General features: G+C 39.0%; 1 protein-coding gene across 1 annotated transcript; it reads right to left on the reverse strand.

Annotated features, from left to right (window-relative positions):
* Positions 1 to 5,849: 5,849 nt before the first annotated feature.
* Positions 5,850 to 7,818, reverse strand: LOC132375388 (magnesium transporter NIPA2). Its single transcript, XM_059940636.1, has 2 exons — positions 6,879 to 7,818; positions 5,850 to 6,712 (listed from the first exon to the last, which is right to left on the reverse strand). The coding sequence occupies exons 1-2, from the start codon at positions 7,160 to 7,162 to the stop codon at positions 5,914 to 5,916; spliced, it is 1,083 nt and encodes a 360-aa protein (XP_059796619.1). The 5' UTR covers positions 7,163 to 7,818; the 3' UTR covers positions 5,850 to 5,913.
* Positions 7,819 to 20,223: the final 12,405 nt, after the last annotated feature.

The following is a 20,223-nucleotide window of genomic DNA, read 5'->3' on the forward strand; positions in this document are numbered from 1 at the left end:
GGGACAAAAAAGAAAACATGACAATCTTTTCATGAAAACTGATCACTCAAGAAAATCCCATTTGTTTTTAGATGACATTGTTATTTCTCCTGTAAGTAAGGCCTTTGATATTTGTTCAGTCTGGTTTTAGAAGGTAATCAGTCTATCTATAAAAAATGAGCCCTCACTCTATCATAAATAGATTCCAAAAATATTCCCCAATTGGTAGAGACAAGGCACTCGATCTTAGTGGTGAAAATATCTTACATATGTACATACAGTTTAACACCAAATCCAAATAGTATTCTTCTATATCGCTAATTCCCTTCAATGGTTGAAATAAGATTTGGTGTCAGTATTATCAGAATTTAATAATGAATGAATATTGTTATTTTATTCCTGGAAAGATTATGCGTTCACTTTAACAGAGAAACATTTATTCTCTTTGATTATGGCGGTACTCATCAATTTTTCATTTCTCTCGTAAGTGCTCATGATAAGGATAATGAAGTTGAGATAAGCAATTCATCAGTTTCTGATAACGATTTGTTGAGGACTTCTGTTATTCTAGAAACTCACCCTCATTTAGCCAGTGCAACACTAATGTTAATCCTTTTCTTTGCCTTAATTTTTTCTTCCTCTTTTAGAGATTGATAAATGAAATAATGTACCTAAAACTGCTTTGTAAACTATGAAGTGCTACACAAATGTAAGGTATTATTATTTAAAATTATGATGTATGCTTGGCGTTTAGAATGTTGCTCTTTGTTTAATAATGATGTCTAGTTCTTCCCACTTGCTTGGAGGATCAACGGAAATGGTTCATTGATTGGCAAATTAATGCTACAGTCTTTCTGTTATATAGGTTTCTGAGATGATCATTATTCCTATCTTGAGGAATTCATGTAATGCAGAAAGTAGAGAAACATGGCTTTTTAACATTTTATGACTCTACTCTGCCAGATAAAAGGGCACTACTTCTCGATGTGCTTCTGAACCCATTGTATTCTATTCCTGTTTTAATCCTTTTGACGCTAATGGACACTGAAATGCTCTATACAACCTCATCACTAAAGGAAACTTTATCTTATGGGACTCTGATCTCTAAGAGTATCTTGCTCTTCATTTTATCTGTTTTTTTAAAATCAAAACATTTTAGTATGAGAAGTAAATAGAATCTTCTCCTGGACTTGATTTTTCCCATGTTCTAAAATGTCCTTCTCTTTGATGCCCTTAAATATTATAAATTAATTTGTATTCTAAAAATCTTCAGTAGGATCCCATGGAATTGCCTCTAAACCAAATCATCTGTAATCTCGATTTTTACAGTCTGGATGACTCATTCTAACTTCTCTGCAAAAGTCATTCGCAGCCAGGCTATTATAATCCACATGTATGTTCTGAGCCCTTGACAAATGTATTCAAAATGTGAAATGATTTGGGGGGAGGGGATACTTAAGCTAAGTATGTATTGTATTAGAATAATATTTTTCAAACAGAACACCAAATGGAATGGATCCTGTGAAATGAAGAACAGCAGAATTCAATCTGTTGTCTGTTGTAAGCAAGAGTTAAGAGACTTAGTTTTAGTCTAACGGAAGGCAGGTAGCAAGGTAATAGCTTGGTGTTTACTGGAAATTGTTGACATATTCTTTGTGAGTATAACAAAGCAGGTTCAAGGCAGAAATTCTTCTACACAAAACCAATGTGGTTCTGAAAGAGCGAATAATTAACTATAGACCTTTTTAAAACACTCGTACCAGAGTATGATTGTGCTGTAGTTTTTGCTTATCATGTGTTGTTTTGAAACTTTACATTACTTTGGCTCTGCTAACTAATATTCCAGTACTTGAAGTATACTATAAATTCTAAAAGGCTGAGAACTACTGCTCTACAAGATTAGCAAATCTTAATCCCATCCAACAAGAAAACAGTTACTAAAGAAATAAGATCTTGTTATGTAATTGTCTTATTTAATAGCTTGAGTGAAACATTCTAATAAAATGTCACTTATAACTGGTTTTAGTCAGTGTTGTATGACTTATATTTCCTACAAGTAATTTATTCAAAAGTAGAAAGTCAAAGCCAACACTACCCACTAGCTCTTGAAAAAGTTTATTTTCCTTATGTGGTTAAACACTTGTCAAAGAACATTTGATCCATTCTGAGCCACTATAAAATTTGGCACATTTTATATTTTCTTGGTACATGTATTTCAGAGAGGAGAAATGAAGACTTTTATTTTTGTGAAAAAGAAAACAAGTTTATCTTCTGAATGATGGAGCTGTGGGGACACAAACAGTTTGAGACGTGAGGAGAGAAGAAACTGTGTGGGACCATTGCTGAAAGGTCCCACGGGGACTGAATGAGGACCATCAGGATCCTGGCTCAGGATTGTAGAACCACACTGAGGGTTCCAGTGAAATTGTAGACCACAAATATTTCCTATTCATATTGATTCCAATGTGGTGTTTTGGGTTGTTGGGTGGCAATAAGTAAGTGATACAAGAAAAAGGAGCTCCACAGAGAATATGGGGTAGTGATATGGAAGCCAAATAGGTGGCAATACCTTTTTCAGATTCTTGCTGCAGAACAGTATCCGTTCAATTTATTGACCAGATTAACTGAAGCCCATGCACTGCTGCTTCAACCAGCTCAGTTCTCGGCTTACCTCACATTTTTGTATCTATACCTGTTTATGTCAGTGGCTTTTATTATTATAATTTTGTACTTTAATTATCACGTAATTAGAAGACTCATGAGTACAAAAAGAGATAAACCATATGCTAAAATGTTTCTTCGAAAGCACATTTTACCGTTTCTTTGAACAGTATAGAAAATTAGTCCTTAAGTTTTTCGCTGTCATACATGAGGAAATTTAGTAAGAATCTAGCATTTGATTTTGAAATTAATGTACGAGTTCATGGTTTACCTTAACAAAACCAAAGTGTGAACTTGAAAAAATTGCATTATGTGGCTTATCCCAGAAAATAACAGGAAACTCGAGTAAATGGACCCAAACACAAATAATTGACCTAACATTGAAATGATTGCAGAATAATTATTGCATAATTATTTTTATGTTTGTTTTAAATTAAAACAAAAATATTTAAAGGACATGTGATTTAATTTTGTGCCCACTTTAAAAGAACTTTTTCAAGCTGCTAGTCAACGATTCCTTCCAAATTGACTGGATAAGAGAGCTTCTACCTATCCATGTACACAGAAGCACACAGCAGCTAGTCACCCATTGTGAACACTTGGAATGCCATAGCTATCCTTTGTTTTTCTCTAGGAAGAATGGGGCTTTGTAACAATATTTTAGTCTAAGGCTTTGTTTTCAATTTAAACACTTAACGGGGGTTATTTCCAAGAAATAAACAAAAATAGACCAAATTATTATAAAAGACTTGCCAGATTTTGACCAAATTTAATTTTTTTTCGATAAATGTGTGTGTTTTGTTTATTCAAAAGCTTTATTCAGGTACAATTCAGAAGCCAAAATATGGAACCATTATAAGTATACAATTGAATGATTCCTAGAGAATTTAGAGAGTTGTGCAACCATTACCACATGTAGTTTTAGAACATTTTTATCACCTCAAAAATTTCCTTGCACCCTTTCACAGTCAATCTTGCACCCCACTCCCAGCCCCAGGCACCTCTTATCTGCCTTCTGTCATTATAAGTTTGAGTTTTCTGGACATATCGTATATGTGGAACAACACAATACGTGCTCTTTTGCATTAACTTGGGGAAATGTTTTTGAGGTTCATCCATGTTTTAGCGTGTAATAAAAATTGTGATATATTGAGTTTAAATTTTCATTCAGTTCAAAATGCTTTCTAGTTTCCCTTGTCATTTCTTCTTTGAGGTATGAATTATTTAGAAGTATATTGTCTAATTTGCAAATATTTAGGGATTTTCCAATTTTTTTTCTGTTGCCCATTTCTAATTTTATTTCACTGTGGTTGGAGAACATAACTTTGAATAATTTCAGTCCATTTTAAGTTGACTGAGGGTTGTTTTATAACCTAGCATTTGGTCTAGCTTAGAGGTTAGTCTATATGTGTTTTAAAAAAATTGTATTTTGATGTTCCTGGATAGACTGTTCTCTAAATATCAGTTAGATCATGGTGGTGACAGTGTTGTTCAAGTGTACTATTTTCTGTCTGGTTCTATCAAATAGTGAGAGTAAGACATTGAACTCTGATTCTGATGATTGAATTGTCTATTTCACCTTTCATTTCTGTCAGTTTTTTCTTCATTTATTTTGGATGCTCTTCTCTTGGGTGTGTAACTTTCATAATTATTATATCTTCCTGACATATTTATCACTATAAAATGTCCCTACCTTTAGTAATATTTTTTTCTTCTCTTAGAGCCTATTTTTTTCTGGTATTAACATAGATATTCCAACTCTCTCATAGCTACTATTTTTCTGTCCTTTACGTTTGACCTATTTGTGTCTCTGATTCTAATGTGTTTCTCTTGTAGACATTTGGATCTTCATTTTTTTAATCCAGTCTTACAATCTGTGCTTTTTGATTAGAGTGCTTTTGTTCATTCACATTTAATGTGATTATTGATGAGGATGGAGTTGTCTTCCGATTTCCCATTTATTTTCTGTACGTCTAATTTTTCTTCCTCTTTTACTGCTTTTGTTTATTTTAGTGTAAAATTTGTATTTTTGTGTAAAACTTTTGTGTAAAATTTTAGTTTCCTGTTGATTTTTTAAGTTACTTTTATAGTGTTTGCTCTAGGGATTACAATATACATCTTAACTTCTCACAATCTACATTAGGTTAATACTGACTTATTTCCAGCACTAGAAATACAGCAACTTTGTTCCAATACAGCTCCTTTTCCTATCCATTTCTTACAGCTCTGATTGTCATATATATTACATGTGGATATGTTATAAAGCCATGAATATAGTGCTATAATTATTGCTTATAACTTTGAAAGAAATTTTTAAGTGGAAAAGATAGTCATATACTCTTCTATATTTATCCCATAGCTTCCATTTCCAGTGCTCTTTATTTCTTCTTCTTTTTTTTTTTTTTTTTTGTTTAAATTTGTCTTTTTATTTCAATATGAACTAAATTTAAGAAATTACCCTAGTCTTCTGACTTCATTTCCCAGTTGTCTGTTAGAAGAGCTAAATGACAATATAACTCCTTATGAAAATATATGGAAAAGTACAAGAGCTGATGTAAAACAGTAATCAAGGTTCCAGGCATCAAGGGATTAGAGTAACTGAAGAATAAAACCAGCCAGGCTGTAGTCCGACAAAGGGTGCGCTGCTTTAACAAGGTGCCATCTAGGAAGGCCATCAGATGTTCACAGTGACAACTCACAGCCTGAGAAGTATTTCAATGTGGTATTTTCCTACCTTTTCTGTTTTTGTTGTAAAAGTTTTCCTTCATTTAATAACTTAGGAGTCTCTTAAATTAACATTTCAAAAGTAAAATAATTCATCAAACAGGAGTCATTTTTACAGGTAAGGTAAATTACAGGATAATGTAGAGTTAATTTTGTTTTTTTAAATCAAAAAGCCTTAAAATAGTCAAGAATTGATAGAGTGGGCATGACAAATATACATTTCAGACTTTCATCACCAATGAAAAAATAAAGCATTTTTATAGACTTAAAACTGTCATTAGTGCATTTAGATTTTGGTGAAGGAAAATTTAAAATACCTCTATAATAATACAATGTTAAAAGAAAGTGGCCATGTACTGAGGTCATTTTAGTGAGCTACCATCATTTAAATATAAGAAAAGTAATTTCTTGGTCCAGATTAGTGAAACCTTAAAAAAGATTGTCTCTAGAGAACATTATTTGAGAACAATGCTTTTTCAGACTCATTCTGATACTCAAATTCACTTTATAACACAATTATAGATTAACCTTTTTATTACATCTTTCTTATTAAAAAGCTGTCAGATTTCCATTTCTTCGGGAGATATTTTCAGCAGTGTGTTGTTCAATTCCACAGGTTAAGCTCTCTTCACTATTATTAAGAACTTCATACATATTACAGAGACTGCCATTCACTGCTTTTTCATCTTTCCGAAAAGACACAGGCAGACTTGCGAGACTAAAGCTGACGTCTTTAAAGGCATGCAACAAGAATATTCCCACAATGATTGTAAAGAAGCCACTCAGAGTACCAATGACATCATCAACAGGCATATCTTGCCACTCCTTAAAAAGAATAGCTGAGCAAGTTAAAACTGATGTTGTAAAGAATACGTAATATATTGGAGTCACGATGGACGTGTTGAATATGTCCAGGGCCCTGTTCAGGTAATTAATCTGTGTGCTCACACAGACTATAAGGCTCAGCAGCAGAATCCAGGCCAGGGGATGTCGCAGCACAGGCTTTCCAGCAAACAGCTCTTTGATAGCAATGCCCAGGCCCTTAACACAGGAGACTGAAAACGCTCCAATTACAGAGCAGATTGTGATATACACAAGAATGTTTGTCTGTCCATGGCGAGGTCCCACCACAAAGATTAATATCAAGGACACAATGACCACAAGTGTTGCAAAGACCACAAAACCTGGATCTCCTAGCTTGTGAGACATTTCATTTAAAGTCTCAATCTCCTCTTCTTTTGGAGCATGAATAACCATAACTGTAGATCCCAGAATACTTAGCAAACATCCAATTTTTCCATGAAGGTTAAGTCTTTCATTTAGAAAGTATGAAGAAAGAATGGCACTATCAGCCAACCAACTTTGGGAATAGTAGCCAAAATCCAGACTTCAATATGGGCTTAGCTGTTTGGGCTAATGATTAAAATAACAGAAACAGGACAAGTCTTGGACTGCTCCTCCCAAACAAGGATCCTGGGCCAGTCTTCAACCATGCCCCAATCAATGATTTTCTCACTAGGACACTGAGTGCCCCTAACGGAGTCACTAGGGTGGCTGGTGCAAAGGCATACGCAGCAAAGTTGGCCACCTCGCCAGCTCCCATTGATAGCAGTCCAGCCCACCACAACCATTCTTTAAGATATGCATGGCCACCTTGACCTGCTCTCATGGAGCCTTTTCTGGCAAGTCGCAGAAGGCCTTTTTTTTTCAAAATGAAACTCCCTCCAATGAAAATGCTGGAGCTCATAGCCAATCCCAGACCAATATAAAAGTCATATTTTCCACGGCCCTGGCTCATTTCGCTTGTTACTTTAAAAGTTCCTGTGAATCACATTGATCAAGAACAGAGAAACTGCTGGTGCTGGAGGCAGGATGATGCAGTCTTCAAATAGTTTGAAAACAGGACATCCGTGGACACAACGGCAAGTCAGAATCTGCTTGGAAGTGCAGAGAAGTTCCTCCGTGCTACGTGGGGACAATGGACACCCAGAAGGACGTTCAACCCCCAAAGCAGCAGCCAATGATATGTACATGTACGTTTAATATGGTCTCTCTTACGAAAACAAGGCTGGAAGAGGTTAGAGATGACTTATTCACTCTCATTTCCTCGTAAATAATACCCTTTATTCTCATTTAAAGTTCTAAGCCCTGGCAGAGTAGCTCCAGCCTGAAAGGAAGAAAGTGGCGACCTCACCGCCGCTCGCCGGCCCGCCGCGCGCGCGGCTTGCCCTCCACTATCCGGCCCCGGTCACCTCCGCTCACACCCCCATACAGGCCGCACGAGCCACCCCCTCCAGAGCACGCGCGGCCACCGCCTTCGTCGCCGTCCAGTGGGAAGTGCGAGCATCCGGGGCTGCAGCCTTGCGCACCTCTTCCTCCATGGGGGAGCGCCCAGGGGAACCTGTCCCGGACGACCTCCGGCTCCCACCGCTGCCACCAGGACCAAGGGGCACGGCCGAGAACTATTTCTTCTTCTTGATTTGAGTTAACAGTTGGTATAATTCTTTCAGTCTGTAGAACTTTCTTTAGTATTTCATCTAAAACTGTTCTGCTAGCAATCAATTCTCTCAGCCATGATTTACCTAGGAATGCCATTATTCTTCCTTCATTTTTGAAGAACAGAATGTTGAACATGGAATTTCTGATTGACAAGTTTGTTTTGTTTTGTTTTGTTTTGCTTTCAGGACTTTAATTTTGCCATTCCACTACTTCTAGGCCTCCAGTATTTTTGATAAAATGTCAACTTTTAATTTTATTGTTGTTCTTGTGCATGCAAGTCAGTTTTCTTTGATGTTTTTAGAATTTTCTCTTTGTCTTTCAACAGCTTAACGATGATGTGGTAGGCGTGGGTCTCTTTGTATTTATCCTTTTGGTTTATTGAGCTTCTTGAACCTGTATAGTAATTTCTTTCATCAAATTGTGGGAATTATAAGCATGTATTCCTTAAATATTTTCCTGCCCCTTTCTCTCTGCCGTTTCTTTCTGGGACTCCCATTGTACCTGTATGTTAGTAGACTTGCAGTTGTCCTGTAAGTCTCTGATTCTCTGTTCATTTTTATTCAACGGTTTTCCTCTCTGATTTTCAGTTTGGATGATTTCTTTCTTTAGGCTCACTGATTCTTGCTTCTGCTATCTGTTATCTGCTGTTGAGCTCATGTAGTAAAATTTTCATTTTCATTTTTGTATTTTTCAACTTCAGAATTTCTACTTGGTTTTTCTATACTTTTCATTTTTATTATGATCTCTGTTGATTTGTCATTGTCATATTTTCCTTTAGTTCTTTGAACATGCATATATACTATAGCTATTTTGACAACTTTGTCTGCTAAAAGCAACATTTTTACTCACTCATAGACAGTTTCTATTACTTTTGATCCCCATGTGTATTACTTACACTTTCCTGTTGTTTGCATACCCTACAATTTCTGACTGAAAACATTAAATTTTAGATAATTTGTTGTAGCAACTCTGGATTCAGGTTATTTTCCCCTGTGGGTTATTGTTTCTGTTTTGTTTTGTTTTTTAAAAACTTGCCTGGACTATATCTGTGTGATTGTTCTTTCCTTAAAGTGTGTGACCACTGGGTCTCTGTTCAGTTATTTTTTTAATATTATTATTTTTATTTTATAGCCTCACATCGTAAGTATCACACCAACGTCTGCATAGTTTAGTGGTGAGCCACATTTGGCCAAATTTTGTGCACAAACTTCATGCCAAGAAGGCTTCCACCTTCTCCTGACAGGTTTGCATGTGGTTTGGGTCATGCATTTAAATGACACATAGCCTCCTAGTCAGCCAGGCATGTGCAGAGAGCTTACTTAGTCCCTCTGTGGCTCTTATATCCAAGATCTCCTGGTTAAATGGCTAGTCCACCAATCTGCTGCTCACCCAAAGCAGGACTCAACCTTCTTGTTTTCCCTTTTTGCTTCCTATTGAGTTTGCTGCTCTTATTAACAATGCCCCTGGTGTAGGATTTTTGCCCTGTGCCAAATCAGATTAGCCTTCTCTAGCAAAAAAACTGCTCATTTTTACAGCCAGCCCTGTCTTAATAGCACTATTACCTCAACTGAACTGGAGGAAGGGGAAAATGGAACATTCCCAGGGAAAAATTCCCAGGTTAGAACAGACTACACTGTTACCTGGAGCTCTGGGGTTTTTCATGAGTAAATGCTTCCCTATTTGCTGTTTACTTTTGGTCATTTTCCAGAGCTGTGATCATTTTTGACAATTTTGTCCAATTTCAGAGTTGTTTCAGGAGGAGGGGAATTGCTGACATCTCCTCACACTAGAAGTCCACAGTCTAGTCCACATTTAAAGAAATATGGATGTGGAACATTCTAGATATGGGACATTACTTCCATAATGCTTCTCTAATGGTCCTACTTCTCATACTTGCTAGTTACAGCATTCAGTGTGAAGCCCATCCCACAATTGACTATATGCCCTCTCCTCTCTCTGCTTGCTACCAAATGTTAGGACATATATTTCACATGTTTTGCCTGACTAATAACTAAGTGATAATTTGAGTGATAGACTTCTAGAGCTGCAAAGAATATAAAATAGATTCTCTACCCATCACGATAGAGTCACAGTGGTCTGGACTCTATAGATACTTAAGTCATATCACCATTAATTAAAAAACAGCTTCTCTTTTTTTTTTTTTTTGGCCGTGCCACACGGCATGCGGGATCCTAGCTCCCCGACCAGGGATTGAACCCGCACCCCCTGCAGTGGGAGCGTGGCGTCTTAACCACTGGACTGCCGGGGAAGGCCCAAAAAACAACTTCTTAATCCTTTAGTATTGTTGATGTTCTGGGAGAAAAATACCAGGCCATCACTGTTTGCCCAACAATGACAAGAAAAGGAGATGTATTGCAATGCCTTGGTCGTTGACTTCTGAACACCCTTATCACTCCTGGAACCCATCATTCAAACTCCTGTAGTGTTCCTGTTATAAAAATTTTTTTGTGATTAAAAGTAATGTATCTCCTCTTGGGCAAATAGCAAATGATTAGGACTATTATTTTCAGAACCTATAGGATATGTAAGGAGGGAGATACCTCAAACACAAAGTTCTGGGCCAAATCTCTTAGTAGTCCCATTAGAGTTAAATAGGTTTGTGCTTTTAAAAGATGAATAGATGGGAAAAGATTGACTGAGTTATTGTGAAATGAATGGGTCATAAGGGAAGAGGTTGTTGCACAGGACACATCGCCTTTTGGCCTCATGGTAATTAGGGGCTGTGCTTGTGAGAACCAGTGGCCTCTCAGTAAAAGGACTGACGGTAAGGGAACTGGTGTTTCCTGAATTCCTTTAAGACAGAGGAGAAGGAAGTTTATGTGAAGAAACAGAAGGATAGAGGTGCTTGCTGACAGATGGAGGCTCCAGAGGACATTGTCAGACATGATAGAGCAGAGGGAAGTTGGCAGAAAAATCAGACGAGGGGTGAGAATTCTGCAAACAAAAATATAACCTGAGGGCCTGACATTTGGGAATGAGGGTAAGAAAAAATTTTCTCCTGTCCAAAACAGGGACACATAATCACAAGGGGATAAAAGCAAAGCAAAGCAAAGCAAAACAAACAAAAAAAACACTACAGTGTTTTCTTAAATACTAAGTGTACCTTTAAATGAATCAGCAGATAACTACAAATTAGTAATTAACCTTGTCATCATTATCAGTATCATCGTATTCTTATTAAGTGAATCATTATTTGGGAGTATTAAAATACCCAGTGTGACTAACAAAGTTTACGTTCACGTTTCAATGTATGTTGTTAATGTGGAAATCCGAGTGTATACCTGGGGAGGCTTTTTTCTCAGGTGGTGCCTCCCTCCCATTTGTCTGACAATTCACTGTAGCCCTGGGGCATTTTTGGAGGCAGCTAGTTGTACTAAAAGGGAACTACTGAATAGTGCAAATGCCGCTAAAAAAATTAGTGTGCCTTATCAGAAGGCACAGATGTTAACTTATCAGATGCAAGGAAAGGAAACTGTTATTAACTGGATCCTATTCTCCCTCTGTCAGTTTCATGTAAGGAGACATTTAAACAGTACACAGCTGGAATTTGGAAGTTCTCCTTTAAACAAGACTCCATAAAACCAAGCTAATTTAGAGTACTTCTATGTCTACCTCCTGTTTCTTTTTTTCTAGCTTGGTTTGCCTGTTGATGTGAAGATGTTAGTAGCATTGGTGTACTTTATGAAGCAAACAGGAAAAGTTTCCAAAAGATATGAAGGTTTAGGGAATTGACACTAAGACTAAAAGTTGTTAGGTTTCCAGTCTCAAACGGAGTCAACCAGGCAAGGAGTATTACCAACCCAATCTCGCTTTGCAACTGAGTGTAAAAGAACCATAAGAGTTGAGAGTTGAAAGTGACTTTAGATTCTATTTACTCAAGTTCATTCATTTTGGAAGCTAGAAAAATCAGTGCTCAGAGAGGTGAAATGACCTGATGAAAATCATAAAGTGTTAGTCACGAAAGGCCCTCACTAAGATCAAGCTTTCTTTAATCTGAGGTTAGTCTTGTTTTAATATATCATCTTGCCTCCCTCTCAAATCACATGAGATTAAGATGTAGTCATCTTTTTGTTTGTTCCATTCTTCATAAGTTCCCAGGGAAACAGAATTTGTGATTTCTCTTTGATCCACATTTTTGATACTATCTAAAATAGTATCAAAAATCCACGAGGCTTAAAACTGACTTTTAAATAAAGGGATTATAAAATTCTGCATGTGGTTCGTGTACATTGTGTGTACTCTTCTATCCCTATACTGGTGTGGAAGGTGGAAAAAGTAAAATAAATGAGCCAAGTTTTTCCAGGTGAAAATAAATTGTTAGAATTCTTTCTCCATTGAGTCACAGGCAAATTGCCCTGAGTGACTTTGCTGTGCTGTTTCCCTAAATCAAATAACTTAAGGTTACCCCAGCCCATTAATGTTTATCACATAGTCAGTATGCCATATATTATACTGGTCTATTCAATGACTCAGCTAAGTATGATAGGCAGTTTTCAAAACTATTTTGTGGGGACTTCCCTGGTGGCGCAGTGGTTAAGAATCCGCCTGCCAATGCAGGAGACACAGGTTCGAGCCCTGGTCCAGGAGGATCCCACATGACGCAGAGCAACTAAACCCGTGTGCCGCAACTACTGAGCCTGCACTCTAGAGCCCGCGAGCCACAGTTACTGAGCCCGTGTGCTGCCACTACTGAGCCCGCGTGCTGAAACTACTGAAGCCCGCACGCCTAGAGCCTGTGCTCCGCAACAAGAGAAGCCACCGCAATGAGAAGCCCGCACACCGCAACGAAGAGTAGCCCCCGCTCGCTGCAACTAGAGAAAGCCCGCATGCAGCAACGAAGACCCAACGCAGCCAAAAATTAATAAATTAATTAATTTTTTAAAAAAGTATTTTGTGGCCCTTACAATTTATTTTACATTTTCCTCGAGAAACTTTGATTTTCCTGACCTGGCCACACATATAGAATATAAATTTCATGAGAGGATTTAAATTCAGTGCCTAGCAGAGTGTCTGACACATAAGTTGCTTCTTTCCATGGATTCATGCTCTCGTTTTCATGTTTACTTACTGGTTTTAAAACATATTTACCACGTGTGGTGTTCATGTATTCATATTTTGGGCAATAACCCTAATCCCTTTATTCTTGTTTAATTATTTTTAAGTTTAAAAAAGCATTTTGGGGGCTTCCCTGGTGGCGCAGTGGTTGAGGGTCTGCCTGCCAATGCAGGGGACACGGGTTCGAGCCCTGGTCTGGGAGGATCCCACGTGCCGCGGAGCAACTGGGCCCGTGAGCCACAATTACTGAGCCTGCGTGTCTGGAGCCTGTGCTCTGCAACAAGAGAGGCTGCGATAGTGAGAGGCCCGCGCACCGCGATGAAGAGTGGCCCCCGCTTGCCACAACTAGAGAAAGCCCTCGCACAGAAACGAAGACCCAACACAGCCATAAATAAATAAATGAAAAAAAAAAAAAAAAAAACATATTGGAGTAAAACTAAAACTTCATTGAAAAAGGGTATGCTAGGAAGAAACTTGAAATAAAAAGATAGTACTTCTAGTTTAAAAAATATTTACTTCACCAATAAAGAGCACTGAGACCTTTACTCCCATCACCTTTAAGAGGTAGTGATTCAATAAATACTCAATAGCTAGAGCTCTGTCAGGATCCTCAGAAGGAACAGTCCTCTTTTATAACCTCAGAGGTGAGCCACAGACCAGTAACATAGATAAATCCCCTCCCACATCTTCAGATACCTAAATGTGTACCTGGCCCAGTAGGTGGACAAATAGATCTGGGGAAGTGAAAAGAAGGCTCTTGGGGTCTGTTATGGTCCTAAGAACAGTGGCCACTGGGGTCGATGGCATCTGAGTCAAATGTGGAGAAATTAGCTTTCCTGGCCAGTATTTGGAATAGAAGCTTAAAGCAGTCCTGTGTGGCAGGCAGTATACTCTTCTGGTTAGAGAAAAGCTGTAAAATGTGTGTTCACTGGAATTCTCTCTGAACTGCACTGCATATGGCTTTTTTTTTTTTAACATCTTTATTGGAGTATAATTGCTTTACAATAGTGTGTTAGTTTCTGCTTTATAACAAAGTGAATCGGCTATACATATACATACATCCCCACATCTCCTCACTCATGTGTCTCCCTCCCACCCTCCCTATCCCACCCCTCTAGGTGGTCACAAAGCACCGAGCTGATCTCCCTGTGCTATGCGGCTGCTTCCCACTAGCTATCTATTTTACATTTGGTAGTGTATATATGTCCATGCCACTCTCTCACTTCGTCCCAGCTTACCCTTCCCTCTCCCCGTGTCCTCAAGTCCATTCTACGTCTGCGGCACCTCAGGCAGCCGGGTGTCTTCACAGCCACGTGGGTCCTGGTGTCAGCAGGCATGGGGTGAGCCAGCTTCTTGATTCATGGGAGCCCACTGGGCCCGTGGTGCCACGGACACTGCCTGGACTGCTGCAGTAAAGCGGGCACCAGGATGAGGCGCTGCAGGGAGGACCTAGGGGAGGGAGTCACCTAGGGGGGTGAACAGGTTTCTTTTTTTTAAACATCTTTATTGAAGTATAATTGCTTCACAATGGTGTGTTAAACAGGTTTCTTGATTCAGGGGAAACTGTTGGGGGCCTGACATCACAGAAGCCCTGCTGTGGTAGCCACCTGGGAGGCGCCTGGGTCACTGGAGGAGACAGGCTGCCGTGAGCCGGGTATGGGTTCATGGAAGCCCACTGGGAACTTGATGCCAAGAACATGCGTTTAGGGCCACTGGAGCTGGCAGGTGCCAAGGTGAGGAGGGTGGGAATCCTGGGTTCAGGGGAGCCTGTAAGGAGCCACAGAAGGCTCTGGGAGATGGCCTGGGGCTGGGGCTGGCAGGCTTTGGGGTCCCTGGTGGAGTCCCGTGCTCGTTTTACTCTCCTTCTCCTGTGAGGAGGACGTCTCCCTCCAGGCTGGGTTGTCTGGGAAAATGGGTGTGGTTTGAATCTATCTTTCCTACCCTCCTCGGCGCACCCTTTCTTATTTCTGTGCTTCACCCAGATGCTATAATCCCTCACCTGAATTCTTGACTCTTGTGAAAGTATTTTGATGTGTAGATAGTTGCTCAAATTGATGGTGTTTCTGGAGGGGCAAGCAGTACAAGTTCCTGTGCTGCCATTTCGCTGACATGACTCCTCAGCTTTTTCTTTTTATGCTATTAGATTGATTTACTAATATTTCTGGAGTGTTACTTCTACATAATAATATTTCTAAAGGATAACATTTTCTACATAATATAATCTAAATAATATTATCTAAATAATAACATTTCAAAGTTCAAATTAACTTCATTTATCCTATAGATATTTTTGAATGCATGGTTCTCCTCTACCAGAAAATTTGCTAGGAATTCTGAATTGCGTTTCTATATCCACTGTAGCTCTCCTGGCAGGCAAAGAGTCAGGAGACCCAGGTTGTACAGCAGACTGGACAATATCTCTGTAGGTGAACACAAAGGCATCCCTTCTTCAGTATTCAGAAGGATGGAATGAGTCAGAATAGTACATTTTAGAGCTAGTTTGTGTTAAATCACATTTAAAACCAGTACGTATGCAATTCAAGTAAGTGCTGTGGCTTTACATACAATTAAAAATAAATAAATAAAGCTGAGTGCCAAGGAAAGAATTTATATTGAACAATAATCATTAGAGCCTCCAAGTTGCCCATGCAAGGGGGCCAGGTAGGGAAGGGGGAAGGAGAGAGGAGGAGGTGGGTTTGGAAAAAAGCTCTGTGTTCCCCAAATGAGGTCTCCACATGAGAGGCTTAGGAGGATCCGAGATGGAATCACTGAAGCGAATGATCTATCTTATAAATTAGACTTCAACTAGTGTAAAAGCTGCAGATGTGAGGGACCAATTGTTTTGGTAGCCTGTCGGAAATAATTTCAAACCTGATGAGCCAGAGAGCAGTGTGGTGTGATCTCCTAGCCTTCAGCTCTCATGCTGGGAGAGAAGCAGACCAGCACAGTAGAAAACCCTCATCATGGAAGCACCGTGCCAGATCCTAATGCCCAGCCCTGCCACTCGCTTCACTCACCATCCCCCTCCCTCTCCCGTGCCCCCCTCCACCCTCTCCTCGCCTCCCTCCCTCGGTGGGTATAGAATTCAGTTTTTATGGAATCAGAATGAGTTGATATAAGCAATAGAAACAAAAACAACATCAAAAGAAATTACACCACCATCAAACTATCTCATAACATCATTAGTGACCTAAATTAAAGCAAGATAATTGCCCCAGCAGACAACAAACAGCCATGAAGAATACTAATAATGCTGAAAGTATACTCTGGCACCCTGCCAGCAGCCAAGCTTCACAACGGTCCTGCAATTTGCGTACAGATTGACTGACAAAGCTTTTTTCTCAAGTTTGGAAAAATAGAATAAAATCAGTGAGACTCACCTGGATGCTTTTTGTTTGTTGTTTTCAGGATCCTTCTTGTGGACGGAATAAAAGCAGAAATGGGACCCTTAAAGCTCGGCTGAATTTTGAGTAAGTCATTGTCAGACAAAGTCTGAGACATGCTAAATAAGCCATGGCTTTTATGAGAGAACAAAAAGAATGCGATTTCTGACATATAGGTCAGTGGCATATTGGCTGCGATTCACTTAATTTTCTGGAATAAATTGGGTAAGTGATTTCACCTCAATTTTTTTAATCCTCTACTAATACCAATTCGACAGTTATGTTTCACATTAGCAACTTGTGGGTGATCCTAATGTTAAAAGTAGATGACCATTGATATGATCCTACTTTTCCCCCACCCCATGTCTTCCTAGGGTCAACTTTGATATGAAAAATTTGAATAAAATGGTCAGTTTTGATTTCATGAATTGGGATAAACTGGTCCCCATAGTAACATTTCGGAGAAGTAGCTGGGTAAGAACTTGTTCTCAGGTTCTCACGACCTGTACCGAATGGGTTAAAATTGCAAGCTGAGGATCCCTTTAGCAAATCCAGCAGGATCCTTGGGCCACTGCTTAAGTGATAAGCAGATATATGGATGGTACCCATGGTAAGTTCTGCCTCTGGGGGCAATGAGAATAGGGATAAATAAAGGTCTATTAGGAAACCTAAGAATTTTTATTCCTTCTGCTTTTCATTCAAAAGAGGATAAGCCATGCAAATGTTTTTATGGTTGTCTTCACTTACTGCAATTTCATTCTCCATCTGCTTCCCCAGGAGGGCAAAAGAGAGAGGGCCTGTCCAGCAGCCCCCTGCCTGTACTGTTATCATTGATGCTTAAAGGAAAACCAACCAGGGTGTTCTTCCAGGGGGTGTGTGCTGTGCAGACTGCTAAACTTGAGAGCAGTCAAGATCTAGAAACTTCCATATCCTGGTGCACTTGCATAATGCTTAACATGTCAAAAGTGCTCCATAAACCTTTTGTGGAGTGAAAAGTAGCAACCTGCCTTATCTCCATACGTGTGTTATTCTGTCTTCATTTTGATTAATTCTATTGGAAGTGAAACCACGTGTCATTTCAGGATATCTGGTGCCGACTTTCGTTCTCCTCTAATATATTTTCATGGCAGTCATTCCATGTCTTCCCAGCCATTAGCTTTGGTACAACTGAAGACAGATGCGATACAGGGGGAAGGGCCCTGGCCGTAGTCGGGGTGCCTCGTGGCTGTGGGGAGGTGTACAGTGGGACTGGGTCTCAGTATCTCTGTTTGGAAAATGGAGATAACAGCTTTCACATGGAGTTGGGGAGGGTTAAGGAGATAGTATATATGCTTAGCATGGCTCTTAAAAACTCTTAGCTAAGGACCAATTACACTTGGGTGTGACTGGTATACATTATTGATAGCACCAGAAAAAGTCAAGGTCATCATAGAGATCATGTAACCCACCAGCCTCAGTTTACATATTAGAAAATAACCTGAAAAGATTCAGTGATTTCCTAAGACCGTACAACAAATTAGTAACAAAGATAAGACGACAAGCCGTGTCACCTAAGTTCTAATCGCTGCTCTCTCCAATACACCACAGTGCCTCATTACCAAATCATTTTGTCTGAGTGTCAGAATGCACTTTGATGTATCAACATTTCTATACCAATGTAGAATATGTGTCTTTAATGCAATGCATAATGCTTTGCTTATTGTAGGTGCCTAATACATGTTGTGTTTTTGAAGTCAGTGAACAAATAAATTGTTTTTCTAAATAATCAACTAGATCAGTAGTTCCAACCTGGGGGCAATTTGCCTCTCCAAGGGACATTTGCAAGTTCAAGTTTTCACAGCCTGGGGGAGAGGGTGCTATTTCCAGCATCAGTGGATAAAGGCCAGAGATGATGTTAACATCCCGCAACGCACAGGACAGCTGCCCACAGCAAGGAATGAACTGGCTGTGTTATCATTGTAGCCAAGGTGGAGATAGCCTGAGCTAGACCCACCTTCAAGATTCCCAAGTTATTTACCCTTTAGTTATAAAAATAATTTATTCTTACTAATTTCATTTCATAAGTAATTTGAATTCATTTTTGTCTAAATGATGTACTAAAATCAGTTGTTTCAAGAAGAAAATAAATAAAAACTCGTAACAAGAGTTTGATTACATTTGCTTCTTTTTGATTACTTGGAATTACTTGGTTCAAATTTAGGAAAATTTGGCCCCAAAAAGAACCTCTTTATTCGTAAACTGGGGGATGTATCTTAATCCAGTGGTTCTGAAACTTCAGAATGTGTCAGGAACACCTGGAGGGTGTGTTTAAACACCACAACCGGTCCTATTCCCGGTGTTTCTGGTTCATGAGGTCTGGTGTAGGGTAGGAGAGTTGGTATTTCTAGCCAGTTCCTAGATGCTGCCGCTGCTGTTCTGGACCTCACCATGCGAATCACTTACCCTAATTTTACCACAACGTTGGGAGTGTGTGTGTGTGTGTGTGTGTGTGTGTGTGTTTCAATTCTCCCTGCTTTGTTTTGAATGCAAATGAGCAAGCCAATACCTATTTGATTCTGATGAAAACATTTAAGTGGATCAAACTAGAGCCTAAAATGGACCAAAAAATCCTATTCTTTTGGCTGTTTCGTTCAGCCTGCCAGCACATATCAATAAGGTCTGCTGAGAATGCCATAAAAATCTGAAAATGGCATTCTTCCCTAGCTGTTTCCCTGCACTCCCTCACCCTTTCTTATATCTAAAATTGGTTACTATTGATTCGATGAGAGATTAGACATTTCTACAACTGCCAGTCTGACACTAAGAGTTAACTTTGAGAGAAACATCCATGTAGGTTCTGTTTATTACTTTTGCAGTTAGAGTTGCATACTGTTGTTGCCTGCTCCCGGGGGTGCGTTTGTGATATGGAGAAGGTAGGACAAAAATGAGGCCAGATCTATGGCAAGTTCCTGGTTAGCCTACTTTTCCCTCTCTTGCTTACATTTGTTTCCTTACCCTGTGAATCAGTTGAAAAGGAGGAAAAACAAAGGTAGGCAATAACAGGGCTTACTCTGGCTGGAAAATTCTAGTCCAGAATAGCAGGCTTGGTGTTGATTACATCTAGTAATCAAGCTGTGTACAGTATGACTTGACTTAATGTCTCAGGAAATGTCAACCTGCACATTGGAAAGCTTGATTCTAAAGACTGTACGATCCATTGACTTGGACAAGAAATCACAGTTCATCACTTTTTTTCAGCATTGCATTGCTGCTTTCAAAATAGGAAAGACTCCTTAGGACGATTGGGTAGCTGGTTAATAATTGGGCAATATTTGTTTTCTAGGCATAGTGGGGGAATAGTATTAAAAAGAAAAAACAATATTGTAAAGCTGCAGAACTGAGCAGTGAGTTCTGGTATACATCAATTTCAAAGTCCAGATGAAATTAACTTTGCATTTCAAAAGACAGGAAATTAAATGTCCTTGGACTTTACTCAGTTTATACTCTTTTTAAGTATCTGCATATAACTACAATACACAGACCTTGTCTTTCTGTGAGAGGAGAGGACATAAAGTTCATCACTTTGCTATAATTTTGGGGTCCAGAGTAGGACTGTCTTGTGCTAAGCACTCTCAGACTTATATTAGTACTATTCCTAATTGTTATGCACAGGAGAAATCTGTTTCAGAAGTCAGAGAACACTTTATTGGTATTAAGCCACCACACACACACTCACACTCACACTCACACGTACACACACACCATTATCTGTTAAAATATATAACCCAGAGTATAAACAGTCACTTATTCCAAATATTTAATTCTGAGGTTGCTAATTCAGTGTTAAATAAGGTCATAATCTGGAAAATGTGTTAGATTAATGCATTTATTCATTTCTTCTTTTACTTATGTAGCATATATT

This window comes from Balaenoptera ricei, chromosome 11, assembly GCF_028023285.1.
Source record: "Balaenoptera ricei isolate mBalRic1 chromosome 11, mBalRic1.hap2, whole genome shotgun sequence".
NCBI lineage: Eukaryota > Metazoa > Chordata > Mammalia > Artiodactyla > Balaenopteridae > Balaenoptera > Balaenoptera ricei.

What these genes read in the sequence shown, in the direction of transcription:
- LOC132375388 (XM_059940636.1), bottom strand. Translation starts at nt 7,162, where the DNA reads ATGAGCCAGGGCCGTGGAAAATATGACTTTTATATTGGTCTGGGATTG. An exon ending in GGGGCACTCAGTGTCCTAGT is followed by an intron (nt 6,713 to 6,878) that starts GAGAAAATCATT and finishes TTGGTTGGCTGA; the next exon opens with TAGTGCCATTCTTTCTTCAT.